Raw genomic sequence first — 22,420 nt, forward strand, 5'->3', positions numbered from 1 at the left:
GGATATAGATACAGTACTTTATTGGTTGGAACCAAAACTTTAATCAGAACTTTCTGTGAGACAAAAGTATGTTCTAGTCATCTAAAAATGTCAAAAATCACAATCTTTTTTTAAAACACAATGTCACAAAAGTAAATAAAAACAAGTATAAAAAACAAAACAAAACAAAACAAACTTTGCTTTCTTCACATGTTAGTTGGGGTGAAGACCATGAGGTCACTCGGACAGACAGACTGGCGTATCTTGTCCTTCAGGTCTGGGGTGAAGAGAAGCATGGCAGACTCCACTGTCTGTATCTAAAAACAACAACAAAAACAAAACAAATACAAGAGATGCAAAATTTAGAAGATTAGGCAATAATACGGCAAAAAATTAACTAATTAAACAGAGGCTAGTTAGGAGGCTAGCTCCATGTGCATTCAAAACCCAGTATTTAGAAGTAAAGAAATGAGAAGTGGAAAAAACTTTAACCTGTGGTGATTGAGGAGTTAACACTGAAGACACCGCTGGCCATGCTGTGGTGATAGAGTGAGCAAGAGAGTGATTTAAACACAGTGAAGTGTGCAGTTTGGAACTGTGGTTTAGGGTTTAATATTTTTCCCGAAAATGACATGAATCAAATCCCGGGAAATGACGAGCCATTTCCCGGGAATCCCGGGAAAAAGTTTATTTATTTTTTTATTTTAATTAGGCCTTCTGTAGCCTGTGTCGGCCTTAACCTATTGTGATATTGTAGAGGTAGCTTTCCAGCTATGTCCTGTTATGCCCAGTAGGGGGTAACGTCGGCTTGATTAACGCAATAAAACCTACATCTCGGCATTCGAGTGCTCGAGCTATGCGGTGTTGTATCGTTCCTCAACACTCCCTTAACAAATATAATTCGAATATTCCTCCATTGTACATGGAATTATACCAAGATATTTTACAACTGCTGGTACAAAACAATACGGTTCATCTCCACAGCATTGATAAAGGCTCAGCCACGCTGTCGTGGCGACATCTGTTGCGCTATATCTCCACCAGTGGAACGCTGTAACAGTCATTGAAAAGTTAACTACCGTACTACACTATAATATGGCATAACACAGGGCCTTGAGTAATGCTCCACGACTTGGTCATTGCCATTCTGGCAACAGCAAATTTATAACACCGTGTCTGAGGGTTAAAGTAGGTTCGCTGTGAATCGTCTATTGAAAAACTGGCCAATCATTATAGCCTAAAAAATATACATTTTACTCAACTCCATTTTAAAAGCGAAATATGTTAAAGCAATCTATTTCATGATCATTTCTTCACCCATTAGGCCCGTATCCTAATTCATGATTGTTAGTAAGCGGCTGCAAACGAGGAAAAGAAACACTCGAAGTTACACAGATATTTCTTTATTGTTCAGGGCAGGCATATTTTATAGGCTATATAATGCAATATAACAATATATAATAATATGAAATTATATAATACAAAATACCTTAGGGTAAACACATTGCCTACGATTTCAACAAAAAGAGGAAAAAAGCACAACTGTGTAATACCTCTATTAAAACGCTTGAGATGAAGGCTGAAGCCTTAAACGGAGGCTGAACGTGCCTGAAATGAAGAGTAATGCTTTTCGCATTAAACGAACCCTTCTCTCAATATTCCCTTAAATTTAACATTCTGAAGCTTTCTTTTCTTTCTGAAAGTCAAATCGACGCGCGCGACTTTTTTCCCGGTTTCCCGGGAAACGGGAAATTGTTCTGATCGCATTTCCCGGGAATCCCGGATCCCGGGATTAAACCCTACTGTGGTTATTCCTGTTGCATTTAGGAAAGCACATTTTTTCTTAATGTTGCAATATGCAAAGTCTGAGACCAGAAGACCAGAAAAGAAAACAAAAAAAACAAAAAACCTGCTAAAACATTAGTCTTACCTGACTCTGGCTGAGTAAGAAGGTCCACAGGTTGACTTCTAGGGCTCTCCATCTCTACATCCACTGCCATGTGCGACAGTCTCTCTGTGGCAGCTGCATCCCTCGGTGACAGGCTGCATCTGTCTGAGGGCTGGAAGTATCTCTCAAAGTCCAGCCCATGAATTTCCTAAAAATACAAAATAATTTCTTCATTGTAAGGCTAGAGAAAACAGTTATACTGAGGTTGACACACAGAGCATCATGCAGAAATGGGACTGAAATGAGTTTAGTCTGAAAAAAAGAAAAACTGTTTACCTCAGTGACTGTGCCGTCTGGTGTGTGACACAGAGTCTCCACAGGGCCCTGTACAGCAGGTGAGGAGATAGAAGGTGGGTTGGGAGTTGCACAGGGTGACAGCATGAAACTCAGGCCTGATGAGGGCTCAAGAGCCTGAGAGACAGCAGGAGGCGTTTTGCATGGAGAGACTGGAACTGCTGGAGAGACCGTACGGTCAACATTTATGTCCTCGGCTGGCCCGTCCTGCTCCTCGACTAAAATTGCTGGAAGGAATTCAGGAACAGAAGAAATATCCTCCTCGGTTGAGACTTTTTCTGACTGTTGCGCAGGACATCCATCAGGTTGGGCATCATCTGAAATCACTTCCCTGACAGGTGAGAAACACACAGAGGTCTTCGCGGTGTCACTTCTGGTCTGGGTCGGCTGAGGAGTGCCACACTGAGACTTTGGTTCTGGGGTTTGCTTGAGGGTACGGCGGAGGTGCGCGGGTGTGTGGACAGGATGAACAGGAGAAGCGCAGGCATGAACAGGAGACTGGGTCAACGCAAGGGATGATCGGGTGACTCTTCTTGGTGAGCGATATGAGCAGGGCAGTGCAGCAGCATTCAAATGGCTGGATCTCCTAATTGTACCTAGAAACAACATATGCAACATGATTGGAGTCATCCAGAGACATTAAACATTAAAAACAAGATTTTTGGCATGCAAGCCACCTGATGGTTTAGCTGGGCTCTCCACCTGGAAGAAGCCTCCATCAAAGACCACTGTGTCCTGTTTTTGGGCCCCTGCTTGTGGCTGTGGCTGCTGAGAGCTCAAGACGAGGCCACCCTCACTGTCAGCAGCACAGACTGCTTTCTCTGCCTCAGCTGCCTGCTTTTTGGCCTTCATGGCTGCTTTGGCGGCAGCCAGACGAGCCTTAGCTGCTGCATTAGTTCCTGCTGGCTTGGCAGGTACGGCCGACGGTTTCTGTCAAAAAAGGACGAGACAAGCACAATGTTCTTAAATTACACATGAAAGTTGTTGAAGGTGTTGCCGACTAAAACAACAGCAACCGTAAAAGTGAAAATAAAACCGAGCAGTTGGGTTGTGTGTTAATACTGTCAATTTTAAAATATTCAAAATAGATATTGGAACATGCGACACAACTGTGTGTTTACAAATAACAGCGATGCAATGCAGTGTTATTAGACCAAAGCTTAAATTAAGACTCTTCACCTTAACTACTTTCTTCTGTCGTGGTGGGGGCTTGTGCTCCTCCACCCAGCTTCGGCCCTCTGCTTCTTTGAGAGCGTCAAACTTCTTGTTTACATCCTCCACCTGAAATATGGCAAAAGTACAAAACAGATATTAGTCATGTTCTTCTCATGGATTTGTGTTGTACATGTCTTTTGAGGCATCACCTGGTAATAAACCATGTCCCAGAACCCCTGCAGGTCAGTGCAGGTGGTGATCTTGTCCCCTCGGCCCAGCTCACAGTCGTCCACCAGACCGCTGAACTGGTTGAAGCGCTCTTTCATCAACAGCCTTGCTTGGCCAACAGCTGTGCGCATGCGATCCCTCACTGAACAGACAAAGAAGAGCACTAAATTACAGTGAGTCGGGAAAATGAACCTTTCCCTCCACATTATGAAGATCAATACTCTATAGAACCAAAATTAAATTTCTAAGATGACAATCAGCAATTAGTGGAGGAAATAAACTCACTCTCTTCTGGGATGGACTCATCCTCCACTTTAGACTCCCAGTGGAGACACAAGGTCGTCAGTCTGTGTGTCTCATTGGCAATTTCCGATCTGAAGAATTTACACATAATTAAAAACTTTATATATTTTTTTTTTAAAACTAAACAGATGACTACAAAAATATATTAAACAAAACATGTCACCTGAAGTATGGTACATCGTGCTTGGTTTCCACTGCTTCACCTGGAGTTGGAGGGACAACGGTGGGAGATATACGAAGAGGAGATTTAGGTGGAGATGATTCGCTCTGCTCGTCACCAAATACGGGGGCTGGTGGAAGGTTGAAGCTGGAGCTGGATGGAAAGAGCAACAGGACATTTAGATCAACTGAAATTTTAAATCCTACATATTTTCTTTAAAAGGTTCCAAAAGGGAAAAAAGAAAATCTTTATACAACAAATAGGAATATCAGTACTGAAATATACTGTAGCTTCATCTCATACACTGCTTTAATATTTATATTATTAAACATGCAGGTACTCTAAACAGATTTCTAGTCACTACTTCCTGACTTCTTACAGTAGCGGTGAGTAGGTAGTAAACACATGACAGAATTGCTGTGTTGTGATATCCTGGGCACTGAAACATCTTAAGAATTATATTGTGAGTTTCTCATTGATTCCTGCCTCTGATAACAATATCAGTGTCTTAATATACATTAAAAAAAAAAAAAAAAAAAAAAAAAAAGAGCAGATGAGTGGGGAAAAAAAAAGAAGACCTTGGTGTAAGGAAGGCATCTGCTGAACGAGGAGTGAGGGGCTCAAACTTGAAGGATGACAAGCCATTCGGAGCCTGGAAGACAAAACCTTCTGGTGCAAATGAAAATGAAGACGAGGCAGGCTCAGCAGGAACAGACTGGGCCGGAGCGTGGTCCACCACCATCTCTTCCTCCTCAGAACAGCGGGTCGGGCTGGGAGGACTAGGTTTTTTCTCCACCTCCTGCATCTCAGGCTCCGTCAGCTCAGGTTTCTGCACATGACAGGAGCAGCAAACCAGTTAATCCCCAAGTTACTTAAAGTTTGTCACAGATTTAGCTGGTCATGTGTGTCACTGAAATGCTCACCTCTGGGACAGAGTGATGGACGGTGTTGTTGGCGGCTGCTGTGCATTAAAAAAAAAAAAAAAAAAAAAAAAAAAAGGAAAGAAACAAAAATAGTGAAAGTGATTATGATAACTGTTCACAGAAGAAGGTAATGCTGACACTTCAGTTTTTTGGGGTTAATGATACCTTTACAGTTCCTTTGTCCACCAGACAGGGGAGCCACAGGGTTAAGATTTGCTCGGCTCCTCGTGGTCCTTATATCTGAGGGTGGGAAGAGACAAACACATTTCGAATTTTTTATTTTTTTTTTTTTAAAGAAAAGAAAGAAAGATCAGCTCTATTTCCTAACATTATTTTGAAACCATGAGTTTCCAAAGCAGACGGTACCTGCAGTATTGTCCTTAGGTTTGTCTTTTACTGCAGGACCTGGAGGTCTATTGGCCGATCTGGTCGGCAAAGCTCGCACGGCAGGTACCTCTATGGTAGGACCGCATGATACAGACACGTTAAAATCCAAGCACAGAAACGCAGTACATCAACAACAACAAAAAAGAAAAGCATGATAGCTGGTAAAAAGGTCAAGTTTTGTTTTTTCCCTGTTTATTAGTTACTTCTACAACCTTTGGTCTTAGCTCTAGTTGATGTAGGCTTCACAGAAGCTACTTGGGTCCTGGTTGATCTTTCCACAGCAGGTTGTACTAAAGAAAGAGGAAGAGTTCACAGCTAAAACTGCTTCTCATCTTAAGTGGCATTTAAATAAAGAAACATTCAGCTAATTTACCCTTCTTCACTCCAGTATTTGGATCTTGCATCTTCAGAGGCTGCAGAAATTAAAAAAAAAAAAAAAAGAAAAACAAATGAATAAAGTGTGAATTAGTGTCTAAATATGGAAACTCGTGAAAAATAATGGTGAACATGTGGGGTGGAGGTGGTGGTGGGGGCACCTTCTGCACTTGCTGCTGCTGTTTCATTGAACGAGTCACTCTGGCGCTTTGGGATGGAGCTGTGTTCACCTTTTTCTGAAAAGGTAACCAAAAATTAGAGGCAGTCACTGCCACTATCACATTGTCATTGCATTTACAAAGGAGCCAAAAAAAAAGAAAGAAAGAAAAAAAAAAAAAAGGTTGGAAGCGGTGTGATTCACAGACATGTTTTACAATAAATAATGTAAAGTGCTCTTTTGATAAGTCCCTTCTTACCTCTTTGACTCTTGTTGAGGCATCTGGGACAGCAGGCAGTGAGGCAATCATGTTCTGTGGATGATACAGGCCAATCTTAAACACCCCTTTACGATCTCTTTCTCTCTTTTCTTTCTCCTTCTCAAGAGCCTTCCGCTCTTTCCAGCGCTCAAGCTGTTTTATCCTCTCTTCCACTGCTTTTGCTGTGGAGGAAAAGGCGTGAGTAAGGGCACAAATTAGCCAGAATGATGAGCACATAAAAGGCAGAGCAGACTAGAGCAGTGCAAATTTTTTAAAAGCTGTATTCTCAGTCTGAGTTGCAGCTGTGATGAGAAAATAAAGCTATACTTTTAGCAGGTTTTGCATTGTTCTGCGTCTTGTCTTGTATGGTTGAAATGTTGGCCATTGCCATGGAGGCATCCAGGGAAGACATTTCCAGCTCTGGGAGTTTATCCAGCTGCCTGCGGGTGTTCACGGTACGTTCTCTATTCTCCTTTTGGGACTGAGACCTTCTGCGAGACATTTTTACCCTCAGCATTGACACACTGGTGTCCCGCTCCCGCAGGTGAGCGAATCGAGACTCCATAATCAGGTATCTGGATTTAATAAGAAGGGGAACACAATGTATCAAAGGTACTGTAGATTGCATAGGTATTACAGTCATTAGGAAACATGTATCATATCAGATGCACCTTGCTGAATGGCAAACATACTGATGTTTTTATGTGTTGTGATCAGCTATACCAATAGAAATTAGAGAAACAAAGCTTTAACTGATTGTCATTAATAATTTGGTGGCGATTGCAGAAGCACTCAAAATAATTCCAAAACACGGACAATGCTGTCAGAGCAATAGACTTGCTAGCTTGTGCTACAAATAATACCACAAAGTGGTTAATTTGGTCTATTTAGCTACAAACCTTCACCCCAAATCAAAAATAACGACGGTGTGTGCGTGTGTTTTTTTAATTACTATTTTCTTCCTGTTTTTCTTACTCTTATTCTCCGGAAATTCCTATATACAACTTCGCGAAAGCAAGATAATTACAGGAATGCCGAAGAAATGGCTTAATTTCTATTCTTGGTGGTTTGTCTGCAACCAAATATCAATTTCAGTGTTACTGGATAAAGCAAACTTTGAAAGAGACATGAACGTTACATTAACTTCAGACAGCAAAACATAATACGGCGAAAAATGTCAAATGAACGTGAACCAGCACAGCTTTTTTTTTATTTTTTTTGACCCTTTATATTACTAAAAAGCACAGTAAGTACAAACGGTCGCCTTTAAAGGCGAAGCACCAAAATGAGCTGATTATTGAATCAAAGTTATCTCTGTAACTGACTCCGTACTCGCTGTTGACAGGAGGCCTCACGCCAAATTAAGCGTTACGCTAACAACAACCATCCAAAACAGGATAACTTTTATAATTACAAACCCCAGCTTACCTTTTTCTTTTTCCAAAGACAAACCAAACAAAAATCTCCTCTTTAATTTTTTTTATTTTTTGTGTCCAGTTACTAAAACCTTAGAGCGAAGCGGACAGTCCTAGTGCAGAAACACAACAATCATGGCGGTTGAGTTTTTAAAATTTGCCCAAGTTGACGCTGATTGGCTGCCAGTCCTACATAAATGTGAACTCTGATAGGTTAGGTAGCTTTTCTTCTTCTTCTTCTGATTATTTTTTTGTTGTAACAACCGGTGTGTGGTTAAAAAAAAAAAAAAAAAAAAAAAAAAAAAAGTAATTCAGTGCTGAAATGATCCCGTAAAATTACGGGAAAAAAATCTTAAAATCCTTTGCTTTGAATAATAACTTTCCAGTTAAACTGTGAACAAATCTACAAATTATCTAAAATTTAACTAAAGTATAAAAAATGTATACTGCTAAAAGTTCACTCTTTTTGTGTGTACGTGATGCAGGCTTCAAATATCTACATCACACTTGTGTAAATTGCTTTTTGGGCCAGAATTGGCTTTCAGACCAGCTATAAAGTCATAAATTAAAATTTCAGCTCACATGGATTAATTTAACCCCATGTGAAACTCTGTAAAGTGTAGTTCAACAGCCAGATGAAGCAACTTTAACCAAAAACACATTCTGAGTTAAAGGGTCTTTAATATTTTAAGTTTCTAACCTGTCCACAAAACTTGCAACTGTGTTTCTAATGCGTCGTCACATTTTCTGCCGTTCTCCCTGTTCTGTCTCAGAGCAAAGGAGGGGGTACGACTCACACGTTAGGATGTAGTAAAGATAAAAAACAAAAAACTCTCAGGCCTGTTGCATCATATTTAGCTTCATAATATTCTTAAACTAACACACACAGTTCAGCACAGGTTAATCCTCAGGTTCTTCTGGCTCAAGCTAATCCCCTATTTTTAGTGGTAATTGGAATTGAGCACTATGAACAGATGCCTTGTTATAAAAACCTCCAACAGGTCACAAACAAGAAAGTAAAGCCTAAAAATGGCTACCCACTGCATTCAATAAATTATTCTTTACATTTTAATCTGTTCCCACTGACTTCAGGGACTCATGATCACTGTTATGTGGTGGAGTTCCAAAAACTTTACTCAATGTTGTGTCTAAAGCCAAAGATCCTTAAGATATTCAGTACACTGCAGAAAATTGGTTCTTAATTTATTTAAAGTTAGGGCAACTGTTTACAAACCACAAAACTTTTGACATGACATTGGAAAACTCAATGAATCATCAAATAAAGCCAGACTGTGGGCATGTCAGTTTTTAAATAAATCTCAGACAGTGTCACATGTTCATTATAAAAGTATATGAACACATTTTAATGTGAAAGAAAATTATTTAAAATCGCTCAAGTATGTACAAAGAAAAATCAAAGAAAGTAAAGTACACATACAATCAAAATCTGTATTTTTACATTTAATTACAGGAGAAAAAATAAAACATTTTCAAGGTTAAATTAAAAAAAAAAAAAACTTGATGTGAGAAATTTTTTTGTTATTGTTCATTTTACAATGCAATTATTGCATTACGCTGATGCTGTCATGATACCCTGCAACACTGACAGTTTTTAGTGTCTGCACCATCAGTCCAAGAAAAATATGTTGTTGAACTGCGTCGCACAAAGCCGCTTAACTTCCTCTGTAGTAAAAAGAAAAAAGAAAAAGACAAGGGCCAGCTTAAGCAGAAGAGGAGATCAGTGAAGCACATGGTGTATTTTGGTAAGAATGACATCAAATTTACTTGTTGCCAGGTGGGGGAGACATACCATTTACTTCGATCAGATTGGCGTTCTTCTGATTCAGGATCACATACAGTTCTCTCTGGTCTGACTTCTTGCCGACTACCCAGTAGTCTGTCATTGCTTTTACGATGATTTCTTCATCTTCATCAACTCTGGAGGATAGAAAAAAACTTTATGTTTCAAATGAAGGTAAAAATCACATTTACAGTAGGTTCTTTGTTGCTTTAGAGATTATGCAGATGGGAAAAAAAATAATAATTTTAAAGATTAATAAAGGATTAATTAATAAATACTTATTTCACATAGTAAAGTATAGCTGAAGCACACCAGAAGATGAATGAAGCTAAAAAAAATTGAATTAGACTACCAGATATTTTAGTGCATCAACAAGTTAAAATGACATGCAGCTTAAAAAAGGAGGAACTGATATTGATACTGAAATAAATGCTATAAATGCAGATACCACTGTATGACCTAAAAATGGGACATTCACACGACTCAAAGATGGAAAGAATGTTATGCAAAGATCCCAGGAATACATGAAATGAAAAATGAAAATTGCACAGCTGTGCTGAAATGTGAGGAAAATGAGTTTGTAGTTGTAAATAAAGCTGAATGTCTTTATGATACTGACCCTTTATTATGGCATTTCTGATTTTACCTGGCAAAGTCACAATTGATGTCTCCCAGGATCTTCATGAGGTCAGGATGGACAGAGGTGAGGCAAACACTTGCGGTCTTCCTCATATGGATGGTGCTCTTCTCTGCCAGGTTCATGTGGTTGAAGTAAATGAACTTAAACTGGGGCTCCTTCTCTGGCCTGAAGGTACCAAGACAAACAAGAATGAAGTAACTAAGAAAAAAGCGCACACAGCCTGTTGTTATTACACAAAATCTTTATAGATCATTATAGATATTTTACTTGATATTTTAAATAAGCTGGGATTTATGATTTTAAGGTGACAACTTTTGCAAAAATCGAAAATCAAAATATTACTTTGTTACTTTAATTGTAAATCTGCAGCTGTGTTTCCTGGATATTCACTTGAAGATCAGTTAGAATAAGAGACAAACAATGTGAGGTTAAAGAGGCAGGGACAGTCTACTCTCTAAAAGCATATGGTTACCAAATGACGCATTAAATGAAGGTATCATTTTACTTAATAGGTTACCCTTCATTGGTTAGCCATGTTTAATGACCTCAGTTTACATGACAACAGTACTTTAACTGCATCTCTGGATCTGTGTGACTCTATTCAAACAGGTGATTTTTATATGCATGTATGTAATTATTTACTTTTTTATGAGGCCAAATCAGGACACCGACCTGAAAGCCAGCTGATGAATATGCAGTCTCATTATTTATTGAGAGGATTCTTCACTAGGGTGATTAAAAAGAAGCCCATCAAACTGTCTCGGCCAGGTTTGGATTACAGGCCGGGCCGTGTCTGAAACTAACTGCTGGGATTAAAAGGAGCATTGACCAGGATGCCGGTCCTTAAAGCTGTACTGCTTGAGTTACCCCTAAGTAGTGACATGATGCTACCCAGTGATATTAAGAGTCTCGTCTATCACTGCAAGCCAGGCAGAGGTTATGCTACAGGCTGATGGAAAGCAAACTGGCAACTGTAATCACCAAGTACACAAACCTTATGGCTCGCAGCCATAAGGATATCCCCTCTCATTGATACTGTGCAAATCCATGAGTTAAAAAAAACTGAGCTTTTCATTGACCTCATCATTTAAAACTTTGGCCATGTTTAACACAGTACTGTGCAAAAGTCTTGAGTCACCCAATTTCTTCATAGTTTGCTTGGAAAACAGGAAACAGGTGCAGAAATGTGCAAACACACATGGAAATCCAGCATATAAGGCAAAAAATGGAGTTTGTGTAATTCTAACAAGCCTTGCAGTGAATATTTGGTATGACCACCTTTATTCTTCAACACAGCCTGAACTCTCTTGGGCAGCTTTCCTCTGATTTCTTTAAGTAGTCTTCAGGAAGCTGTTACCAATCAGATGCTTTGTAGATGATATTGCATAGTGGATCAAAATCCGACAGTGCCGTTCTGCGTTCCATCAATTTTGACACAATCTCCAACACCACTGGCTAAAATGCAGCCCAAACCATGACAGAGCCTCCACCGTGTTTTACAGAAGCTGTAGACAATGTTGTTGCTCTCTCCTGACCTCCTCCATACATATTGATGATGATTCGAACCAAAAATGAAAAATTTGGATTCATTACTCTTTAAGATCCGTTGCCACTGATTTTCAGTCCAGTTCTTGTGTAATCTGGCAGACCTCAGGCTTTTCACCTGGACTTAACATGAGTGGAAAAGAGCCAAAAAAAAAAAAAACTTTGAAAGACCTTCAGAAATCCTGGAGAACTAGTGCTCCATTCCACTTTAAAAAGTGACAAGAAGGTCTGCCTTGGAAAAAAAATATCAAGAAATGAGGGGGTAGCTCAAGAAATATATGTTTAGTTTATAAGCACTGATTTAGTGTTCAAATGTTTGTGTGTAATTTTAAAATAAAATGAATAAAGAAAGGCTAATTTTAATATCTGCTGTAGGTGTGGTATCTTGGTCATATCACGTTTAATATCAACATCTGTAACTTGCCCAAAGTGCATCATCCTGTCCTGTACTCTGTAAAATGAAGCTGAAAAAGGTGTAGCAGCACTAGCTAGCTGGCAAGTTAAAAGCTAGGAGGAGAAAATTTCAACAAACCCTGATATCCTGCGGTTGACTGTAAACTGTTCACAAATATCAGATGCCAGCAAAGTAAGCTGAGGGCCCACCAAGCTGTCCAGCTGCTCACAGAACTCCCTCGTCAGCTCCACAGAGGCTATTAAGAAACAGGGGAGTGAACTGTCAGCTGTTATTGGACGTGAAGTGAAGAAAATGTAATATTTATGTTTTGTAAGGACAGCAAAACAGCAAAAATACTGAACCTAACAAAAATTAAAACATCATAAAAATGGTGGTGGTGGTGGTGGTGGTGGTGGGGGGGGGGGGGGGGGGGGGGGGGGGGCGTATACACTTACCGCTGATCATAAAACAAGCTGCTGCGCTCATTGCCTGGAAAAAAGCAGATCGGTGCAGGTTAAAAATCAAGGTCACACAGGTTAGAAATTACACTAATGGGATGTGCTTCATCATTTTAAAATTCAGTGGAGTAATCCCCAAAATCCACATGATAGAGCAGTGGAATATTTCATCCTAAATCTACTGTTCATAAACAAAAAAGTTAAATCCCCCTCCAGTCAGAGATTACAAGAATCCTCCTAAAAAAATGAATCACAACTGCCCACTCGTTTTTAATGCATCCGGAAAAAAATAAAAATAAAAATCACATCTGAATAAATCGAGAGGAATGAAACAAGCCTGCCATACAAGAGTGTCATATTTAACCTACTGTACCTTATAAACAATCAGATGCAGCTCCTCATAGCCGTCCTCTGCAGAGACAAATATTTTGGGGAATCGGAATTTGGCCTCTGGATCCTTCAGATTTGTGGGTCCTGTCAAAAACCTGAAACAACAGATGCAGTGTGGCTGAGTTCATGTTCACAGAACAGGCGTCAAAGTCAAAAACAGATGATGTAACGACTCAAAACAAAATGACTTGAATTCAAAAAGTTCAACTGGACTCCAAAAAAACTGCAATACTGTCAGAAAAAGAACCTGAAGAACGATGGAATGAAAATATTAGGACTGCACTGGGTCATGCTGGAAGCATGGATACACGAGTTTTCCAAAACGGGAAAGGTTCATCCTCTTGGAAGTAGTTAAGGTACTAGTTCTAATCACAGATTTCACAATCTATCTATTATCTCAATATCTGTTAGATGGACTGCCGTGAAATTTTGCAGATGTTTGAAGCCCCCAAAATCAAGTGCAGAATGAAGTCTGCACTTGATTTTTCTCTTTAGCACCACCAGCAGGTCAAATGTTAGACTAGACAAAACTTCACAGCCAACTACAAGTAAAACTATTAATATCTGGATCAATCTTGGCAAACATCATCTGAGAGAAACCTGGACAACTTCAAAAGGCCGCAGGGCCTGAGCCACTGGCCATTTGCTGCATTAAAAGTATCTGCTAATACAATAGAGGCAAGTTACATGATAGTGGAGCTTATTGTAGAAGCAACAAACAAAGCATTCAATGGTGCTGCGTTAGGTGCAGATGCAGCAAATGTGCTAATTATGTGGTTTCACCTGAAAACACAAAGAAAAACTGACAATGAGATAAAATACAGGATGTGTTTTAAAATAGTGCCCATTAATAACACAAAGTTTAGTCTTTGAAAAATCTAAAATAGCATAAAATGGCTATCATATTTTCCCTGAAACCAAGCTTGAGTGCTCAGATGTCTTCTTCAGTTTGAACAACCAAAACCCACATATTTAATTTGTTGTCAGTGAATGCTAATAAATTTTTAAAAAATTTGCATACAGTGAAACTTTCACAGTAAAAAGTAGTTGTAGTAAAGTGGTATGTTAGTCTAAAGCTTAGAATGGACTGAACCAAAGCTAATCAGGAATTTTCACACAAATGTGAGCTGAATGTCCTCAGGAGCAGAAGCTGCTCATGCCTCTTTTGTTCATAATAAATCCAAAGGAACAAAGAATTCACTGTTATATGGTTATAGAAGAATTTACTTAGTATTAGATGTAACATTTTCCAATTAAAGGCACATCTCGTGTAGTTCTGTCCAACACTGCCTACAGTCCTCTGTAACTTTTACTACGTGTCTCGTCTTGAAGTATCTCAGCATTTTTCAAGAAATGTTGTGCGTTCTGTTCTGTGTAATTTCAACAGCAACCAGACCTAGACTACTGCAGCACTTCTACATCATCGGCAGACACTAGTTATTCAAATAGCATGCAGACATGAGCTTTTCTAGGCAGGCAACACCTGAGTAAACTTTCTCTTGTTACACATGGACACAGAAACTGTGGAAACTTTCCAAGGCTGGAGTGATACTTCCTGAAACAGCCCGGCCAACCCGGACACTCTCTCTTCTCCCTGCTCCCATCAGGCCAGCGTTACCACAGCCTGAGCACTAAGACTGAAAGGCTGAAGAAGAGTTTTTACTCACAAGCCATCTGTCTCCTCAACTCTGAGCCCTAAACTGCACTATTATGCACTATGCAAATTATTCTCTTCTGGTACCATGCACTTACTGACACACCTGCAATAACATACCCTTGTATAACTACCAATGACAAGAATTTTACATTTTTACCCTAGATATATATATATATTTTTATCTCATGTGCTGTGATGTGTGAATTACACATTTATTCTTATTTATATATTTCAACAATTTGCGAATTACTTATTTTTAATTCTTCTTATTTATATATTCTTACTGCTTACTATCAGCTGCAGGTACAAAACAGCTTTTTACTGTGCGTTGTACTGTGTATAACTGTGCATGTGACAAATAAACCTCATCTTATACTCCGCCCCTTGGCTAACACTATGGCATGCTAGCCAAGGGAGTTACCTCGTTATCTAATTTGCTCGTCAGGGGGTCGAAATCACATGCTGGCACACGCTGGCGCACACACACACACACACACACACACACACACACACACACACACACATCTATATCTTAACATTCATGTGCACATCCAGAATATGCCTTTTGACTATCTGGGATGCCTTGGCCCATAAATGACATTACTCAAATAACTGCACCACTGCAGGGGGCTGGATTAAAAAGAGATGGGCAAATGGATCATAGGCGTACCTCCCATAGTGCAACAGGTTTCCAGCAACTTCTGGCCTCAGAGGAGAGTCCCTGCCAGCCAACTAAGACAAGCAAGTACAAGAGAGAAACATTAAGGACTGTTTAACCAATTATTAAAGTAGATCTATTATGCATTTCCGTATATATAGTGGATTATAAATTACCAAAGAAGTTTAGCATTAGCAAAACACATTTACATGATACCCTGGCCATGTTGTCTTTGAAAATATTCTATGGATTGTCTTTAAGCAGTGACCCTCTTATACTTTGACCATTTCTCCATTCATCCCCAATTACGTCCAGCGGGTTGCAGATTTGCAGAAGCTTTCAACCCTGAAAGCTTCTTTAGTTTCTTGAGCTACTTCTTTCATTCCACCTACCTCTGGTTCAGAGTGTCTGGGGAACAGTGAGGTGGTCAGATACTTGTACAGGATCCTCATGTCATCTTGTTCCAGCCCGCTCCTGTAAGCACAACCATAATAAAATTACACCTTATCACCTTGTAAACTTCACAGCAGACTAATGAAAAAACAAAATGTATGAGGGCACATTTATCAGGTGTGTTGTCAAATGTGTGATGGATTACTGGATAGATGATAAGACAAAATGTCTTACTAATTGCTGTTTACCAGTAGATGTAAATTTGATACAATGAGTACTCTGCAGCAGATGGAACCACTTAACTTGGACAGTCATTAAATATTCCTTCCTGTTTGTCCATCTTCAGTTCACAATGAACAGTCACACTGCTCTCAAGTAATTTCATTAGCAATCATGTAACCCCCCCCCCCCCGTGCTTAGACACCAAGCCGGGAGCACAATTAATGGCTTGTAACACATTAAGGAGCACCTAAACCACAAAAAGGATTAACTGCTATGTTTAGAACCACCACTGTTTAACCATCGTGCCAATATTTGTTTGCTGATGCCAGCACTGGGATTTTACCTTTGTTTACTGAAAATGTTTAGAGTCAAATTTGACAGATGGTGGATTTGATGGACAAGCACACACAGTTTAAAGCACAGTATCAAGAAGTGTTGTGTACCAGATAAGCTGGTCATTATACAGGAAGGCTGTGTATTTGATCAGACTGAGGCTCTCCTCCACTCTGTTGACAAACGACTGGATCTTCAGGTAGGTCATCTTGTCCAGTGGGAAGAAGCTAATGCCTCCAAATACATCAAGCAGGTCGCAGGACTGCAAGTGGAGAGTCTGCAGATACTGGAAACCCCAGCGTGATAACACAGACACACACACACAGACACAGGAGAAGCAAAGAAGAGACGGTTTCATTTACCTGCCCACAAGTGCTTGCTTACAGTTCAATACAGAAAAGAGGAATAAGAAACTCTTTGACCCTGAAGAACAAGCACTGACATTCAACCTCTGACAAGTACACCACAGCCTCTCTCTCTCTCTCTCTCTCTTTAGATTTCAAGGTGGACAGGGAAGCCTGCATTAATGGAAGAAGGGTATTCCCTAATTAGAAATTAATTTTTAAAGCCGTTCCTTAAATGCCAGGAGGCGCTATGTTCCAGCTAACTGACTGAAGCATGAAGACAAATAACGAAGACAGATAACAATCCATAAATCAACCATGACTGCAAACATCTTACAGCTTTCCAAGAGTAACATGAATATTCACAAATAAACAAACAGAGTCACTATGACAACTGTCATTAGCGAGGGAAGCCCTTGTGTGAACAGCAACTGTCAGGCTCAAATGACTTCTTTTAAAAATGCAGATGTTTGCATTTTCTGTCATAGCAAGGTCAGAATAATTGCACGCATGATATGAAGTCAAAACATATCCACCTAGCAACAAAAATGTTATGGCCGATGTGAGTAGTTGTTACCCTGTAGAAGAACTTCTCAAGTTTCTGCATGAGCAGCTCCACTCCGCCGGCTTGCATCGCTCTATCAAATGTGCCATTGAAGAGCTAAATCATAAGAAAAATGAGAATGTTAAAAGATGGCTTATATTTGGCATCATACAGGTATTAAGTGGTAATGTGCGACACCCTAGGGCAGTGGTACTCAACCTTTTTCCCCAATAACATAATTCTTTGAAGTATTTTTCAGCCAAGTTCCCCCCAAAACAATGCAGCCTATACAGAACCTACGCAGAGGTCAAAGACAGCACTGCAGCACATATGTTTTCAGCTGATTACAGCTATGATTCAACCACAAATCCCCTTTTAATAAATTTTTGTCTGTCATATCAGAAACTGAGTTCCACTGAACGTGACTGCTGATTTCTTCTTCTGTAAGTTTTTGTGGTGGCTGACAGTTTAGGAGGTGAGAAACACGGATGTAGGGTGTCATGAGATGGCCTTTATTCAATGAGGCCTTTTTATTGGAATGAGCGACTAATGCATTTAATACTGTCAACAACTGTGGTAGCAGTGACATTTATTTTAATCGTTTTACCACAATGTATGTTAGTGTTTTGTTCATTTACTATATATATATATATATATATATATTGTGGAGGAGGCCCCGTGGTAGACCCAGGACACGCTGGAGAGATTGTGTATCTCGGCTGGCCTGGGAACGCCTTGGGGTCCCTCCGGATGGGCTGGAGGAGGTGGCTGGGGAGAGGGAAGCTTGGGCTTCTCTGCTTAGGCTTCTGCCCCCGCGACCCGGCCCCGGATAAGCGGAAGAAAATGGATGGATGGATATATATATATATATATATATATATATATATATATATATATATATATATATATATATATCACTACATATAGTTGCAGGAAGTTTGTGAACCCTTGTAAATTTTCTATATTTTTTTTACACAAGCAATATCTAAATAAGATATTGCTTGACGGCCAATGACGGCCAAGTCAAATTAAAATACTATCTTTGTCGTTTAATGAGCCCGTTCAGTTTCTTCAGGGAAGCAGGGGAGCTGGAGCCTATCCCAGCTGCCACAGCCCTGCTGTCCAGGGTATACCCTGAACAGGTTGCCAGTCTGTCACAGGGCCAACACAGAGAGAGAGACAACCATTCACACTAAAAACTCCAAGCAGTCTAGCATCACCAATCAACCTAACCCCACTAATTGAATTCACCATGTGTTCAGGGCCTTTCCCTGTGCTTGTGTGGGTTCTCTCTTGGTACTCCGGCTTCCTCTCACAGTCCAAAGACTTTTAATGACTATTAAATAATACATATTTCTAAGGGGGAAATGTTTGTGAACCTCTAGGGTTAGCTCAGGAGGGAGAGCAGATCATTTACTAATAGGAAGGTTGGTAGTTCAATCCATGGCTGCTCCAGACTGCATGCCAAAGTATCCCTGGGCAAGACACTGAACCCTGAGTTGTTCTCTGATATATTCATTGGCGTGTGAATGTTAGAAAGAAAACACTTAGGTATAGAAAAAAAATGCATGGTGTGAATGGGTGAATAAAGTGTTGTGCGTTGAGTGCCCAAATTGAATAGAAAAGCGCTATATAAGAACCAGTCCATTTACCTCTTATTAATTAAACATTTATCGAAGGAACCACATTCTAATTTGAATGTGGTTCTTTCAAACAATGAACTAAAATCATGTGTGAATGGTAACTGGACTGGTGCTTTTCTGCTCTATTTGAGCACTCAAAGTGTATTCTTACTACAAGCCTCAATCACCCATTCACTCACACATTCATACAAGCACCGTTTTTCTATGCAGTTCTATGCTAACATTAACACATTTACACCTTGATGGATGATTCAGGGGCAAGTATCTTGGTTCAGTATGTTGCCCCAGGATACTTCAACATGCGGATTAGAGAAGCCGGATATCGAGCCAGCGAACTTCCAATTAGTAGACTAGTTTTACTCAATGAATAAGTGACAAAACATTTGATATTTGTTGGGTTCTTTTTCCACAAAGTCCTGCAGCTGCATTTGCTTTTAGTTCTTGTCTTTCTTGTAAATTCTTTTGAGTATAAACAAAAGCCTAAAGCAGTATACTTATTTTGCTTGGACTACAGATTTATGTAATATTGCAAGGTTTTTGTAATGAACCTTTACCAGCAAAATGAAAGCCTGCAGCATTAAAGCTTCATGGTATGGTGAAAAACTTGAATGAGTCAATAATTCAAAGGCCAGTATTAAGTGACTTTTGCATAGGACTGTATACGTGGCAAAAATGTTGTAAAAAGCACGACAAATTCTAAAAACATGCTCAAACTCACCTTGTACATGCTGTAGCACTGCCTTACCACTGCACCATAAACAGTATCCTACAAAGGTAAGAGGGAAGCTAAGTAGAACTGGCAATAAAATTAAGACATACATGAACACTTTTCAGTACTCACAAGCATTTCCTCTTCCTGATACTCTGTTGTAGGAGGTTTGCCATCTTTGTTTGGTTTCTCAATCATTGGGTTTCGAACCACCTGAGGAATGGATTTTTTAAAATTTTTTTAAAGACAGCACAAAGGAGGATTAGAGAGTTAAGAGCTGAATTAGATTTTACATGATGGCGACAATATCTAGACAAAGAGTAAACACTGGAAAGGTGATGTACATATAAGCTTGCAAGATACCATGACCATCCAGAAATTTTCCTCGGGCTCAAAGAAAAACTGCCGGTTCTTCTGTGTGTGCAGAGATTTAGCTGGTTTTGTTGGACAGAATGTCCTGGAACAAAGGGGATGTGACAGTGAAGACAGGAGACACACCCAAACCACATGCACAGCTCTTCAGTTTCTGCTTTTATTTACACTAGATATTTATCAGTGTGTATCTGACAACTTATTGCAACATTTCCCTATTCTACCACGCTTCAGGCTTCCTTTTGCTTTAACATAGCTAGTTAACCAAATGACAAACACTTAAATTCATGCTCAAAGGTTAAATAAACAGACTCCGATGCTGTAGTAGTATTCACACCATAAATTTGTACCTGGTGAATTGCACAATGGCCTCACAAAGGCCGACATTTCGGATCTTCTCATTCTTCTCAACATCACTGGGGTGGTAAAACAGAATCTTTTTCTCCTCCTAAAACAAATAATCAAATTAGATTTTTTTTTTTCATCCAAGCTGAAAAAGCAAGTCAGAGGTTTGCATAAGAATTCTTCTTCAGGGAGTCACACTCACCTCTCCTTCTCGAGGTCCAAACGTGGGGTTGTAAATGAAAAAACTGAGCAAAGATGGTGTGTACTGTTTCTCTTGCATTCCTGAGGCCATTTTGGGACTGTGAAAGACAAAGACAATGCTGACAAACCTCTGGACTTCATCCAACATGCTCTTGCGTAATATTTGACCTATCCTTACTTGATCATCAGCATTAGTGTAACTCGTGTCTGCCTTTCCTTTGCTCCAGTGACCTTTGGTTACCATGCCGTGTTTCTAAAGACAAGAACATCAAATTATATATCAAAACACAAATCCATAGGTAATCATACACTCACCAGCCACTTTAAAAGGTACACCTTATAGGTACATCTTATAAATCCAGCACAAAACATTCCTCAGAGGTCCAAATTGACATGTTGTTCCACCACATCCCAATGACTACTGGATTGAGATTCAGTAGAGCGCTCCCTTTATGACAACAGTGTACCCATCTTCTGATGTCTACACTGAGGACATAAAGGGATGGACATGATCACCAATAATATTCTGGTAGGCTGTGGCATGTAAACAATGTGTAATTGGTACTAAGGGACACAAAGTGAGCCAAGAAAATATTCCCCACACCATTACCATCCTGATCCACTGATACGAAGCAGGATGGAGCCATGCTTTCGTGTTGTTTACACCAAATTCTGACCCCACCATCCAAATGACGCTGCAGAAATCAAAACTCATGAGACCAGGCAACATTTTTCCTATCTTCTACTGTCCTGTTGAGCCCAGGTGATCTGTTCTTAGCTGACAGGAGTTGCATCTGGGATGGTTTTCTGCTGCTGTAGCCCATCTACTTCAAAGTCTGGCATGTTCTGCCTTCAGAGATGCTATTCTGCAGACCTTGGTTGTAACGAGTGGTTAATTGAGTTAAGCAGTCTGGCCATTCTCCTCTGATCTCTGGCATCAACAAGTCATTTTCACCCAGAGAACTGCCACCCAGGGGATATTTCCTCTTTTTTGGCCCATTCTCTGTAAACCCCAGAGATGGCTACGTTGAAAAATCCCAGTAGATCAGCAGTTAACGAAATACCAACAGCCATGCTGCATTCAAAGTCAATTAAATCACCTTTGTTCCCCATTTAGATGCGCAGGCTGAACTTCAGCAAGTCCTCTTGATCACGTTTACATGTTTACATGCACTGAGCTGCTGCCATGTGACTTCCTGATTAGGTATTTGCGTTAAAATTTTGGCAGCCACACTCACCTACCCCCCAATAAAATGGTAGACGAGTGTATAATAACAGCAAGTTGTAACAGTTTTTGTACACTGGCTTAAAGTTAGTGAGGGTAAAATTTTATCAGCAGTTCCCTCCGTTTCCTGGGGGTAAAGATGATACATTTCAGACACTTTTACCTCTGCATTTAAGAGGTCCGCTTGTTTTCTGCTCGTTTTAGTTTGTCATTGTTGTTGTGTTGTTGTGCTGTGAATGAAACGCTGCCACATTCGTTTTAATAAACTACAAAACCAATCAAACACATATGGTCATTTCCGTGCATGTTTTTATGTTTGTTTTGTGTTACTGACACACAGTCAACGACCGGCCGGAGTCAGTAAGAGCAGCTAGCTGGTTAGCTCGGCTTTGCTAGCTCTAGGCTTGTGTTTGCTGTCGGAGGACCCGTCAGTGAACCGTGACGGTGACACTCACCTTACAGAGGATAAACACAACACGTCCATGCACTCGCTGATACGGCTTGTGGAAATTAAAAGAACAAATGAGTAAATGGTGTTAATGAGAAGAGAAGCCGCTTGCATTCTACCTCACATCCTTAACTTCCTGCTTTTGGTGACGAGGTGCCACAAGCTAAGTTGCTCGGGTCAAACCGCTTTCAAACAAAATTTCCTAGACTCCGAGTGGGAGTTGAGATGATCTGTGGGGTACTCCGGTTAAATTCCAACAACACGTTTTGCTGAGAAAGCAGACGCACTTCGGGGTGGATTTTTTATTTTTTATTTTTTTTAAATACACGTTTTGCAGATGCAGAGCTTGTAATTCTCCCTCTAAAGTTTATTATTATTATTATTTATTAGCACCCTTTATATTTGACATATTTTATATAATATCAAATCTTAAAAACACAAATTCCTTAATTAAGGATATTTTTAGGTTGTCAGTGATGAGTAATATGCTAGTTATTAAGAAACTAGTGTAAGCA

The 22,420-nt window shown here is 39.8% G+C and overlaps 2 protein-coding genes across 4 annotated transcripts; both read right to left on the reverse strand.

The window, feature by feature from the left end:
- Positions 1 to 28: 28 nt before the first annotated feature.
- On the reverse strand, positions 29 to 7,732 carry dlgap5 (discs, large (Drosophila) homolog-associated protein 5). Of its 3 annotated transcripts, none has more exons than XM_030754466.1 (19): positions 7,597 to 7,732; positions 6,496 to 6,743; positions 6,169 to 6,350; positions 5,914 to 5,988; positions 5,751 to 5,790; positions 5,590 to 5,667; positions 5,357 to 5,446; positions 5,156 to 5,230; positions 4,991 to 5,025; positions 4,646 to 4,896; positions 4,071 to 4,220; positions 3,890 to 3,978; positions 3,586 to 3,746; positions 3,401 to 3,502; positions 2,899 to 3,151; positions 2,204 to 2,817; positions 1,910 to 2,075; positions 472 to 515; positions 29 to 296 (listed from the first exon to the last, which is right to left on the reverse strand). In XM_030754466.1, exons 2-19 carry the CDS (start codon positions 6,731 to 6,733, stop codon positions 186 to 188), a joined length of 2,754 nt encoding a protein of 917 aa, XP_030610326.1. In that variant the 5' UTR covers positions 6,734 to 6,743; positions 7,597 to 7,732; the 3' UTR covers positions 29 to 185. The 3 variants fall into 3 exon arrangements, with proteins under 3 accessions (XP_030610326.1, XP_030610325.1, XP_030610327.1); XM_030754465.1 differs by having other exon boundaries at positions 4,991 to 5,028; XM_030754467.1 differs by lacking the exon at positions 472 to 515 and having other exon boundaries at positions 33 to 296; positions 4,991 to 5,028.
- A 1,051-nt stretch (positions 7,733 to 8,783) lies between these two features.
- Positions 8,784 to 22,053, reverse strand: ccz1 (CCZ1 homolog, vacuolar protein trafficking and biogenesis associated). The gene is made up of 17 exons (XM_030754978.1): positions 21,913 to 22,053; positions 20,411 to 20,485; positions 20,234 to 20,330; positions 20,037 to 20,134; positions 19,678 to 19,771; positions 19,447 to 19,527; positions 19,324 to 19,371; positions 16,996 to 17,079; positions 16,185 to 16,360; positions 15,519 to 15,600; positions 15,139 to 15,200; positions 12,795 to 12,906; positions 12,419 to 12,452; positions 12,102 to 12,219; positions 10,031 to 10,189; positions 9,394 to 9,521; positions 8,784 to 9,266 (listed from the first exon to the last, which is right to left on the reverse strand). Exons 2-17 carry the CDS (start codon positions 20,422 to 20,424, stop codon positions 9,211 to 9,213), a joined length of 1,443 nt encoding a protein of 480 aa, XP_030610838.1. The 5' UTR covers positions 20,425 to 20,485; positions 21,913 to 22,053; the 3' UTR covers positions 8,784 to 9,210.
- Positions 22,054 to 22,420: the final 367 nt, after the last annotated feature.

Source organism: Archocentrus centrarchus, chromosome 19, assembly GCF_007364275.1.
Source record: "Archocentrus centrarchus isolate MPI-CPG fArcCen1 chromosome 19, fArcCen1, whole genome shotgun sequence".
NCBI classification, from domain to species: domain Eukaryota; kingdom Metazoa; phylum Chordata; class Actinopteri; order Cichliformes; family Cichlidae; genus Archocentrus; species Archocentrus centrarchus.

Excerpts from the sequence above, each read along its gene's own strand:
- dlgap5 (XM_030754465.1), bottom strand. The coding sequence starts at position 6,733 with ATGGAGTCTCGATTCGCTCACCTGCGGGAGCGGGACACCAGTGTGTCA. Across the intron at positions 6,351-6,495 it reads CAATGCAAAACCTGCTAAAA|CAAAAGCAGTGGAAGAGAGG; the intron begins GTATAGCTTTAT and ends TTTCCTCCACAG. Across the intron at positions 2,076-2,203 it reads CAGACGGCACAGTCACTGAG|GAAATTCATGGGCTGGACTT; the intron begins GTAAACAGTTTT and ends TTGTATTTTTAG.
- ccz1 (XM_030754978.1), bottom strand. Across the intron at positions 19,528-19,677 it reads AAAATTTCTGGATGGTCATG|GTGGTTCGAAACCCAATGAT; the intron begins GTATCTTGCAAG and ends TCCATTCCTCAG. Across the intron at positions 9,267-9,393 it reads CAATCTGATCGAAGTAAATG|AGGAAGTTAAGCGGCTTTGT; the intron begins GTATGTCTCCCC and ends TTTTTACTACAG.